Below are 11,558 nucleotides of genomic sequence, written 5' to 3' on the forward strand. Positions count from 1 at the left end.
TCAATCTTTATATATCATCAAGAAAGACAAAAATCACGGAAGGGGATGTAGCTCAGGGGTAGAGCGCTTGCTTAGCATTTATAAGCTGCATGAGGCCCAGCGTTCGATTCGCTGTTTCTCCACGTTCTGTTTTTGCTTTTGCCAGTTGGTCTTTTTTGCTCTAATTAATTGTCGGCCTGCCTTCTGCTCGAGCTTGCGCCTCGTTTGTGTATCGTCACATCATGTCGTCCTTCCTTTTTCATGTTACAGCCTGCCAGTATGTCGCACAAGATGCTGGACCACACTACTGGTCGGCGTCGAGTCTCCGAGGTAGCTGGCGTCGCCCCAGGATCTCGTCAGGTCATCAAGCGGACCATTCCCCCTCCCACGACCGGCGGGTACACCGGCTTTCGAGATGCAGACATGCTACGCAACGAGGCTCGGGCTATCGAGTACGTCCGGCACCATACGACTATACCAGTACCGACCGTTATCTCCATGTTCGAGGACCGCGGCTGCGTCTACATGGTCCAGGAGTACGTGGAGGGTACAGTCAACGGCTCGACCATCCGGCTCTCCGTCGACGCCAAAGCCGAAATCATCTCTCAGCTGGAGGGCTTCGTCGGTCAGCTCCATGCTCTGACCGACCCTCGCTTCCGCAGTTTCGTCGGCGCACCGTTCCTCCCTCCCCGCTTTCATGCCCATCGCCTACCGCTCGAGCACGCCAACTATCGTTCGAGCTCGTCCCCTCCTTACGTCCTTTGCCACGGCGATCTCAGCTGGCAGAACCTCCTGATCGACCCAGAGACGTACGAGATCAAGTGCGTAATCGACTGGGAGTATGCGAGCTTTTGTCCGGTCGAGATGGAGAAGGAGGATTGGAGAAGGCCGGATCCGTATACGCTGCGGAAGGGGGAAAGCTCGGATGTGGTTCCTATGTTCGGAATGCTTCTTGATTTGGCGGTCAAGGCGGATTCATCGGGAGATGGTGAAGTTGGTGATCTTGGGGAGACCTCAAAGTGAGTCCCGCTTGACTCTGGCGGAGGACGATACTGACAGCTAGTTCCGCCGAGGCTCAGTACACCGATACCCAGCTCCGCATTCGAACACTCAATACCGGATTCCCTATCGACCAACATCTCTCACCCTCTTCACTCGCGGCTCAGACCGTCATCGCTGCGCACAACGGTATCGCCCACGACCTCGAGCGCACGGCAGCCATCATGGACGATGGGCATCGGAGCATCATCGACTTGCTGGAAGTCCTGGCCGAGAGCGGCGGGCACGGCGAAAACCCTTTTTGGGATGTCACACGAGGTTAGTGTCAAGATCAGAGAACGAGATGCTCGGCTGACGGACTAGAACTACGCTTCTTCTTACCCCTTGCTCAAACCCCTCCTGACCTCTTTCGGCAACTCGCTCTTCGATACCGCCAAGCCGCCAACGAGCTGATACCGCTGCTTCGTCAATTCCGCAGTACCGACAAGGTAGACGAAGCTCAGCGTGAGGGAGAGGATGATGCTCCCAAAAAGCCGGACACAGGATCGGGGAGCTCGGAACTGAAGCGGACGAGAGAAGTACTGGATCAGGCGTATAGGGGGATGTAAATAACGCTCTGGGAGGGGATCAGCTCGGTATGTATTTCAGGTCATCTTTATCATCTTTCCGATGCTGATAGATCTAGTTCGCAGAACGCTTCCTCCTCTACTCTACCGCCGCCTTATCCCTCTTCCCGTACATCCCGGATCCAAGCACCAGTATCAAAACTCGAGAAGATGATCATCAACGACACGTCGCCGAGCAACGAGTACACGATCTCGCTCAAGGCGGAAACGGTGGATGGGCTGTCGGAGTCGTGGATGTGGAGGCGGATGTTGCGAGAATCAAGGAGAAGGCTGAGGAGAGCTGGGGCAGGAGGAGGGTGATGCCGAGCAGGCTCAGCAGAGACGGGTGAATGGGTAGAAGGAACTCTAGGAGCAGGCGGAGAGGGGAATATGGCTACATGGCTATACGGCGATAGGTGGAGAAGAGCAGGAGGGGTATGCAATTATCTGACCATTCGTGAACAGCCGGGCTACAGGTGTGCGGAAAGAGCAGTGCGTCAGTAGGCGGCTGACATATCAGCTGAAAGTCCAGGTCAGTCTGCCGGATGCAGAACGCAGACAGGTCGTCAGCGCGTCTCGGATCAGTGTTGGGGGTCTTCTGCGCCGAGGGAAGATAATACTGACGCATCTTCCTTGATCGCATGGCTAATTTCTGCGCTGAATCATCAAATATCCCTGAATCGTCCCCCTCCGCAGCAGCAAAATGTTCATACTCTGTCTCCCTTCCTGATCTTATCTTCCCATACGGCCCCATACTGACCGCCACGCCTCTCCCTGTCTTGCTCCTTTCCCGTCAGAATATCCGATTTGTCGTCGTTGGTGTCATTCGGCCGTGATGGTGGTTGAGGGCGATTAATATACAGCTTGAGTGGAAATGGCGCTGGGCGTCAGCGAGGTGCTCTGAGTATCCTCCTCAAGGACCCATCTATCTCGTCGCCTATCATACTCACGAATGATCTTACATAACGCGCCAAGAGTACTGCAGGTCATCAGCTCAATCCTTATCGATATCGAGCAAGTGCAAGGTGAGAGAGACAGACTCACCGCGACGTTACCCGCCTCATCAATGCTCAGCAGCGTACTCCCTAAAACGGTTATGCGTCCGCCGGAGGCACCCAAGCTTCCAGCAGAATTTCTTCTGCGTATCTAGCTCCCCGTGGGTGGTACCAAACCTCTGCAATTTGTCTCGCTCCGGGCGGTATCGCGTCGCCATGTACCGGTACGTACCGCACCTGGCGCAGCCCCATTCACCGAGTGGAGTTACTGGCGGTACACGGTCGACCCAAGGGCGTGTATCGACAGGCTGGCCACTGGCGTACTGGATCGGCCTCGTGTAGCCGCAATATGCGCAGAACCCGGTGTGGTCCTGTGCGCCTCCGATATGCGCGCGGGAAAAGTGACAGGTTGCGCAGCGGTATGGTGCATTGGGGGGTGATACTAGGCATGGCCTGCGATCAACGGTCCAGCAGAGCATGTTTGGAGCCTCGTGGTAGCAACTGAGGCACATCATCATAGTGGGATGATTATCCATGGTAGGACGCGGGAATCTGCACTCTGGGCAGGCGAAGTATTGGTTGGAGTCGATGCGTGGGCAATTGTTACTGTAGACTGCGGTCATGTCGTAGGAAAAGTATCAGGATGATACGGAGAGGAGGGCAGTGGGACATGCTGGGACGAGAGCTGATTCAAAATGGCAGGCAAAGAGTCTGCTTCTTTCCAGCATGCACACATCTACAACAATTGCGGAACGCTAGAAGCCACGACGTCTCCGCTTATCATGGACTTCAGGCAACACATCTACCGATAGCGTGTCCGTCCGAAGCTGGAAGTCTGTAAGCACAGGAGCCAAAGAAGCACTGACTCGGACCGGTCGGGTGGCCGAAGGCACGCCAGAAGCGAAACCTAGATGAGGAATGTGAAGTGAAACTCACGGGGAAATGCCCTTCACTCGGCCAATCAACCTTGCAATTTCTGTTGTAATTGATCTTCTCGACCGAATTCATCATGACGCAGAAGCCTATAGACCGACTGAACTTCCGACGCCGTGTCTTTGAGACACCAGCCCAGCAGACCGCCGCTCGATACATTGTCAAGCGGACAGTGCCGTCCGCGGAGCAGGAGGTCGGCAGTACCCACTTTTGGCATGATCCCCGGGACGCAGACATGCTGCGGAACGAGATCAAAGCCATCGAGTATGTACGCTCGCATACGACGATTCCGGTCCCAGTAGTCGTCACCAGTTTCTCGGATCGGAACAGCGTCTATATGATCCAAGAATACGTCGAGGGTACGGTCAACGCCGGCGGTACCCGCTTGGACCCAGCTGCCCAAGACAAGATTAGAGCGCAGCTCAAGGGGTACATCGATCAGCTCCACGCTCTCACCGACCTCTCCTTCCGCAGCTTCGTCGGAGCACCCTTCCTCCCCGCTCGCTTATACCGCAGCCGTCTCCCGCTCGAGGAGGCCAACTATCCACCTGCGACCCCATCTCAACCTTACGTCCTATGCCACGGCGATCTCGGCTGGCAAAACATCCTCATCGATCCTCAGACCTACGAGATCAAGTGCATCATCGACTGGGAGTACGCTGGGTTCTATCCTGTAGAGCTGGAGGGTGATCTGTGGCAGCGGCAGGATCCGGCGCTGGGAGTGCCTCCGCCGATGTCGGACGTCGAGACTACCATCTCGGCGCTGGTCAAGCTAGCAGCTCGGGATGAGCAGCCGTCAGAGAGGAGGATGGTCACGGCGCATATGGAGGACGACCAAGATGAGGTGGAGGAGGATACCATGGACCAGTGAGTAGCACCTTGGCTTCGGCGCGAATCGCAGCTGATGCGCAGAACTACCGCCCCACCTCTGACCGACAGTCAGCTCCGCCTCCGCAAGCTCAATATTGGCTTTCCTCCTGATCGGCCCATCTCGGCGGCATCTCTGGCCACCCAGACAACCATCGCAGCGCACATCGAGATCGCCAATGACCTCGATGCGATAATGGCCATTGGCGGGGATACCGCTCGCTCGACAACGGATTTATGGGTCAGATTGCAGGATGCGAAGAGATCTCGACCAAGAGATATTGATATACATGGACTATGGGGTAAGTCATCAGGACGGGGTAAGCTAATATTAGATCACACATTCTTTCTCCCCCTCTCGAGCGAATCCCCGCCATCCTCACCCCTCTCGCCACCGCTTACAGAGCCGCGGCAGAACGCTACACTCCCCTTCGCGACCGCCTCTGCGACTTCAAGCTGAAGCCGACGGTGTGGACTGGAGAAGGCGCTGGGAAGGTTACCCCCGAGGAGGCGAAGAAGACGGAAGAGACTAGAATCATAGCGGATAAGGCGTACAAGGACGCCGAGGTGATCAAGTGGGAGGCAAGGAGAAAGGTGAGTACAATTGCAGATCAGCATTCGCTTTATAGCTGATTCTCAGTTTGCCGAATCCCTTCTCCGCCTATCTACCGCCGCTCAATCCCTCATCCCCTTTCTCCCAGACGAGACCACGACCCCGCTTACCCGCTGGAAAGATCGAGACCGTCATATCGCCGAGCAGAGGGCAGCCGACATCATTTCCTCGGGCGCAGGTAGCACGGGCGGTACAGGTGGATGGAGGGTGGTAGTAGAGGTGGATGAGGAGGAGTATGAGCGGATCAAGAGCAAGTACGGGCGAGAATGGGATGAAGCGAGGGACAAGGATAGGGAGACGGAGGTGTGGCTGGCGGAGGAAAGGGTCAAACGAGAGGAGCGCGCGATGGAGATGCTGGAGCTGGAGCACCGTCGTCGGAGGGAGCTGGCGGAGCAGCGACAGAGGGAATGGGATCTGATGGGGAAGAAGGAGAGGAGGAAGGAGATAAAGCGGATGGAAACGGCTGCCCGAGCGTCTGTAGGCCAGGAGAAGAGTCGATCTTGCTGTATAAGTTAGAGGATTTTCAAGTTAGCCGGAGTTGGAGAGGGCGTCTTCAGCCATGTGACCGAACATACTATTTTCAGCACTGAAGGGGTCTGACGGGTGCGATCTCTTTGGTCAGTGCAGGAGCGAGACTTATCAGGGGCCACGGACTTGTTAAATGAAGCGGAAAGTAGTACCAAATAAGACCGAGTGAGCAGATGATGAGCATCAATTTGCGATGCGCCTGGGTCCCAGGTCCAAAGGCTCGCTGCTAAAGAGCTCATACTGAGAACTCAAGCCTGTTTCCCGCAAAGTCCCGCGCGAAGAAACGAGTAGGGTACTCCACTCCCTGGACGTATCAGCACGCCCTCCTCCCACTTCCCTGCTGGTCCCCACCTCAGCGCCCATCCAGTACAGTATGACACCGACGGCACCGGTACAGCGAACGGCTCACTCACCTTGGAGCCGGAATTCTCTCCCCCTGGCACATCACACTCCACCGCCCTCGCCTTTGACTCCCCCTTGCTGTGCTCGTATATCCTCTGCTGGAGCTCGAGAAGCGCTTCGGGCGATGCGAGACGGAAACAGGGGTGGTGTCTGCTGAGATGTGAATTGGGCGGTGAGGTCTCGTGTGTATGGGCGACATGGATCTACTATTTCAGCAGAAGTCTCCTCAGAGAATCCCCATTAAGGGTCATAATGTAGTCCATGTGACGAGGGGAGGGACGGAGAACTGACCTGCTGTGGACCATCGCCTATTCTGAACCTAGCGAGATCAGCTCAAGCTCTCGCGATGACCTTCGTCTACTTCGCAAAGATATCCATCTCAGTGATGAGATTCACATCGATGAGACGAGGTGGACATACCAGAGCAGCATATGCTTTTGTAACTGTGGAACCGGGTCAACGCCAAACCCAATAACCTCGCCGTAGAACTCGCTTGCGAGCGGTAAAGTACCCTCTGGTACAGTAAGGTTGATGTGCTGTAGCAAGATCGGCGCGTAGGAGGGCATCTTGCAGATTCAAGAGATAATGAGAGAGTTAATGTGTACTGGGACAAGAGCAAAGAGACGAGCCGCTATGGACTCCTCATATAGACCGGCAATGGACGGAAACGGCCGGCCCGGGCAAGGGAGTGAAGGGGCATCCCAGGGCCAGCATTCCTCGAGTCACTATGATTCGCCATGCTGGAACGACGACCCAGAGACATTATTATACCAATGTGCTACTCACTGGTAGGTCACGCTACTCTGGCCGGCTTGCCCTCGAGGGGGATGCATGTCGCTCGACAGGAGCCGTTTGATCCTCACTCCCTCCTTCCCCACTTTGCCCCACTTTCCCCTCTCGGCCTAGTCCGCCACTGAACTCTAACGTCCGCCAAAGCTCCTTCAAGTCAGCACCGCTTTCTCCTTCAACCTCTGACTCCCGCCTGTATCTCTTGTTCATCCGTACAACCACCTTGACATTGACAAGGATGCTCAAGATTATCATAGCCACGCTGCTCGCAGCTTCTGCTGTGACAGCGGCAGCCCTCTCGAACCCCTTCGCGCAGACCGACCTTCCTAACCTCTTCAAGAAGGATGGCCCGACCGACGTATTCGTGGGACACTGTGAGTAGCACAGCTTTCCGATATCTCTCTCGCTGACTCTGTAGTCGACCAGCATCGTGTCGGAACCGATCTCTACATGCAGACCCACATCGCGGCAATCTACCCCAACCGCACCCTCACCATCACCCAAGACCGCAACTTCCAGCTCTTGAGCTACGCCGCGAATGCCCCTTCTGGCACGATCATGGTCCGTCAGATGGATGATGTTGAGGCCATCAAGCGGACGATCTATATGCCCTCGCCAAGGAGGAGGGATGGTGACGGGTCCGTGGCGGATGGGATCATATTTGCTGGGTATGAGGTCGCCTGGGGCGAGCATGAGTTTGTGGCTATTGTCGGAACGGTGAGAGTACTATAATATGTACTTGTACTGAGCTGATGACAACAGTGGACCGAGGGGTACAACACCATCACCCAATGGCATATCATTGGGGACAGCGAGCAGGCAGCTCATCAGCTCATTCACGATTGCGGTGCTTTCACGTCGACCGTCAGGGACGCAGTGTGGGTCTTTGAGCAGAGCTACTGGAAGCCGGACTATGACCTGTGGAAGTCCATCCAGAAGGTACGTATCTGACTTCTCAGTCCTGCGCGTCTTGAACTGATCCGCAGGCATCATGGGATGACGTCGTACTCGAAGACACCCTCAAGAAGGCCATCCAGAATGACTATCGCTCATTCTTCAAGTCTGAGGAGGTATACAAGCACCTCGACGTACCTTGGAAGCGGGGACTGATCTTCCTTGGTGTGAGTCCGTTCGACCTCCAGGCTGAGAGCAGAAGCTGATAAGGTAGCCTCCGGGGAACGGCAAGACGATTAGCTTGAAGGCGATCATGAAGGAGGTCAAAGTGCCGCTTCTTTACGTCAAGTCTTTCCACAGTGAGTACCCTGTCTCTCATGTACGCTCTTTGCTGATGCGTCTCAGCATACCAAGGAGATGAGCTCGGTATGTCTTTGGTCCCGTCTTTTCCCCCTTCCTCTCGGATCCGTACGGCGCAAACACTGATCCTCCCAGGCATCCGTATGGTCTTTAGTCACGCTCGCGCCTTTGCACCTTGCGTGCTCGTGTTGGAAGACCTCGACTCGCTTATCACCGACCAGAACAGGGCATTCTTCCTGAACGAGGTGGATGGGCTCGAGGACAATGATGGCCTGCTACTGGTGAGCCTTGCCTCTGTGGACCCAGGACGACAAGAGCTGATAAATAGATCGGCTCGACCAACCACTTTGACCGCCTCGATCCAGCTCTCTCTAGCAGGCCGTCCCGATTCGACCGCAAGTAGTGTGTCTCCTCTCGAGCTCTAACGCCTCCATTACGCGCATCGGGACAAAGCTGATCGGTATCAGCTCATTCCCGAACCCCAGCAAAGCCGAGCGCCGGGCGTACGCCGTATACTGGCAAGACAAGCTGGCGTACAACAAGGAACTCAAGTTCCCCGACGAGCTACTGAACGCGTTTGCGGAGAAGACGAGCAAGTTCTCGTTTGCGTACATGAAGGAGGCATTGTGAGTCTGCTGCCGTTGCATGATCGGATCGGCTGTCTCATAGATAATATACCATCGGACTCAAGCTGACACATGTAGCATCTCCACCCTCCTCATCATCGCCGGCCAGGAACCTAACGAGAAGATCCACTTTGGCGCCACTCTTCTCGAGCAGATCAAGAAGCTTCGACAGCAGATTGAGGAGGGCGAGGAGGCTATGCTGGCCGCCATGTTTGGGATGGGAGAGGCGGGTGGCGCTAAGCGGCAGGAGACGGGGTGGGCGAGGGACGACCAGGCTGAAGAGGCGATGCGGGGTGATTGGGTCGGAAGTGGGATGGGAAGGGGCGGGGTGATGGTCGCTGCTGGACAGAAGGTGTTTGGGGCTGGAGCTTAGGGTGCCATGGCCAATGAAGGTGGACAAGGGGGAGGGGTGGTTCCGGGGCGGAGGAACGAAGAGGTGAGACTGACTTGTATACATCATCCTGCATCATCTGGGCAGTGTTCGAGGAACTAATCACTGCCTGCCCTCGGATCTTGACTGACGATTGCTGAGTGACAGACATTAGGCGCTAGGCCTCACACTCTACTGATCGTGTCCTGATCAACGACGGTCGTGCGTGCGCATGGAGTACTGAGTATCCATCGACATGACAGGGCACCAAACGACAGAGTCAGCGGAGGATGATTAAAAATTGCATGCAGATTGCGTGTACTCGTAAGCGATGAATAGGACAGAAGGAAGAAGTGGAATGTGAGTGTAGGGAAGTTGAGTCCAGAGTGGTCATGAGGCAAGGCGAGGACGTATCACCAATCGGGTCAGCCTCAACTGGGGTATCAGCTCCATCTGCAACGAGCTGAGATGTCGGGAGCCTGCGAGGTGTCACGCAGTCACTCGTCAAATGCTGTTGCTGTATCCGGGGGGCGTCACGTACCTGCTTCACGTCTTCCCGATGCTGATTGCTGTGTCGTTGGTATCCTGACCGACGGGCATCTCGTCGGCCTTTGGCTCCTCGGACTTCTCCTCTCGTGCAGAGTCCAGCTGGCGACTGCTGTGCGTCTGGCTTCTGCTTTGCGCCAAGGGACTTTCCGGTACCACTCGCGGTAGGGTGCATGTCCCATCTTCGTTATCTATTCAGTCATCAGTTATGCGCATTGAAGAGGTTCCTGCAGCATGAAGCGTACAGAGTAAGCTGATCCAGTATGTCGTGCCATCAGCTTTGCTGACCTGGAAGTACTTTCGTCCAGCCCCACTGCCCTTCAGGGACTTCGCCACGGCGGCCATGCTGGACCATGTTGAACCGTTGGGAGACATGAGAAATATCAGTAGTGGGAGTGAGTGATGTGACGTGTAGCTTGATGACCGGCGCTGGCGGGAGACTTATCGGAGTGATTGAGCGAGGACAGTAAAGAGCAGAGTTCACGCCTTGACAGCACAACTTATATATTTCACCGCGACTCTGACATATCCCGAGTTTTTCCGATGATGCCTTTGCGCAAATTGCGAGAAGTCTTAATCCTTTGGCGACTTGGAGAAGCGACTTGGAGAAGCGACTTGGAGATGACGATCGACGTGCTTATGTGTGGCGGGTCCACCTTTGATGCAAGATATTCTGGTGCTTTCGCTGCTCGGGACGGACCGGGGGACGAGATGTGGCACTGTGGTCGCGTTCTGACCGTCTGTGTCACTCTCCCAAAGCACAAAGTAGGGCGGCGGCTGGACGCGCCGCGGAGAGAAGCCGATCATCTGCGCCCACCAGCGCACCAGCTGGTAAAACAAGCTGAAACGCGTGACGTTAGCGCCACTCTCGCGGGGACCTTGCAACTATACTTCACCCTGTGGCTCTATCTTTCATCATCCACCCATCATCCCTAGCCATTAGCTCGACGCCATAAGGAGCACCTAGGTAGCCCGTATATCCAAGGTCCCATCATATCGTCTTCACCAACGGTATGTTGAGCCTCCGCCTGTCCCTCCAAGTCCTCTTCCTTCCCTTTCAGCAACCCAATTCGAGCGCGTCAGACCTGAGCTGGTGTCCGAGGAGTTTCAAAGCTGAGTATGAAGGCAGTGACTGCTACTCGACAATCTCTTAGGCAGAATGGAGGACCCTCGTATCGTCGAGTTGAAGGAGAGGATCGCCAAGTTGAAGGACGAGCTAGGACCGTAAGCACCCCTCTTCCCACATGCTTCCCCTCTCTACACCCGATCTTCCTTCTTCTCCTCTTGCCTCCGGTCCCATAGCGATCTCACCCCGCACAATATGCTATGAGAGCCCCCTCACGCGGCCTCTCCACTGGATCCTATCCTCCAAGAGCTGCCGCCTCATTTTGTTCAAATTACCAGCTGATCCCCATCAGCGGTCTCGACCCCAACGCCATCGTCGCGCGGCACATCAAGCTCCTGCACACCTACAACGAGACGAAGGATACCTCCCAGATGCTTATAGCTATCGTCAGTCCTCCTCACTCCGTCATCACCGCCTCACCCCCTGTCCCATCACTTACCCTTGTGATCCCTCTTTCGCCATTCAAACCCTCAAGACTATTGGCCGCCGTGGATTTGACCTGCTTTCACCTCGGCAGCCCGTCATCTTCCTTCATTTCCTTCAATCTCACATCCCATCAGCTATAGCCCCTGCTGGCTGTTAAACATAGGGAGCGTCTAGCTGACACTCCAGTACGGCCGCATGACCCAAAAGACCGTCACGCAGCTACACACCGAGCTCGGTCTCCCCCTCTCCGAATAGCCTCATCCCCCTAACTTCGCACTCCACGCATTACCACCACTCTCATCCGACCACCAGCCAGCGACTCTCCACTTATACCCTGTCCCGTCCTCCATCGCGCTTCTCCACCTCGAAGCTACGTAGCACGCGTCGATCGCCTAACCCCTCAAGCTCAAGAACCCACCCACTCACTCGCTCATTCCAGCCAAAGCTGCTCACGACCTCCCTAGTCCATACGCCTGTAGCTTCCCATAAAAGCTGTATAT

At 55.6% G+C, this 11,558-nt stretch overlaps 4 protein-coding genes and 1 non-coding gene across 5 annotated transcripts; 4 read left to right on the forward strand and 1 right to left on the reverse strand.

Moving 5' to 3' along the window:
- Nucleotides 1-41: 41 nt before the first annotated feature.
- MKK02DRAFT_t30 lies at nucleotides 42-122 on the forward strand. Its single transcript has one exon. It is a non-coding gene; the product is annotated as a tRNA-Ala (tRNA).
- Nucleotides 123-402: 280 nt separating this feature from the next.
- On the forward strand, nucleotides 403-4,382 carry MKK02DRAFT_21552 (kinase-like domain-containing protein; the record flags this gene model as incomplete). The annotated part of the gene is made up of 3 exons (XM_053086432.1): nucleotides 403-942; nucleotides 1,602-1,736; nucleotides 3,600-4,382. 3 exons carry the CDS (start codon nucleotides 403-405, stop codon nucleotides 4,380-4,382), a joined length of 1,458 nt encoding a protein of 485 aa, XP_052941492.1.
- A 1,372-nt stretch (nucleotides 4,383-5,754) lies between these two features.
- Nucleotides 5,755-6,487, reverse strand: MKK02DRAFT_41344 (uncharacterized protein; the record flags this gene model as incomplete). The annotated part of the gene is made up of 4 exons (XM_053091530.1): nucleotides 5,755-5,823; nucleotides 5,933-6,124; nucleotides 6,213-6,240; nucleotides 6,342-6,487. The coding sequence occupies 4 exons, from the start codon at nucleotides 6,485-6,487 to the stop codon at nucleotides 5,755-5,757; spliced, it is 435 nt and encodes a 144-aa protein (XP_052941493.1).
- Nucleotides 6,488-6,948: 461 nt separating this feature from the next.
- MKK02DRAFT_30723 (P-loop containing nucleoside triphosphate hydrolase protein) lies at nucleotides 6,949-8,963 on the forward strand (the record flags this gene model as incomplete). The annotated part of the gene is made up of 9 exons (XM_053088118.1): nucleotides 6,949-7,084; nucleotides 7,129-7,427; nucleotides 7,473-7,649; nucleotides 7,697-7,831; nucleotides 7,879-7,963; nucleotides 8,100-8,245; nucleotides 8,293-8,366; nucleotides 8,432-8,590; nucleotides 8,669-8,963. 9 exons carry the CDS (start codon nucleotides 6,949-6,951, stop codon nucleotides 8,961-8,963), a joined length of 1,506 nt encoding a protein of 501 aa, XP_052941494.1.
- Nucleotides 8,964-10,665: 1,702 nt separating this feature from the next.
- MKK02DRAFT_41346 (uncharacterized protein) lies at nucleotides 10,666-11,313 on the forward strand (the record flags this gene model as incomplete). Its single annotated transcript, XM_053091531.1, has 3 exons — nucleotides 10,666-10,730; nucleotides 10,925-11,018; nucleotides 11,245-11,313. The coding sequence occupies 3 exons, from the start codon at nucleotides 10,666-10,668 to the stop codon at nucleotides 11,311-11,313; spliced, it is 228 nt and encodes a 75-aa protein (XP_052941495.1).
- Nucleotides 11,314-11,558: the final 245 nt, after the last annotated feature.

The sequence above is a fragment of the Dioszegia hungarica genome, assembly GCF_025882075.1.
Source record: "Dioszegia hungarica strain PDD-24b-2 chromosome Unknown MKK02contig_32, whole genome shotgun sequence".
Classification (NCBI taxonomy): domain Eukaryota; kingdom Fungi; phylum Basidiomycota; class Tremellomycetes; order Tremellales; family Bulleribasidiaceae; genus Dioszegia; species Dioszegia hungarica.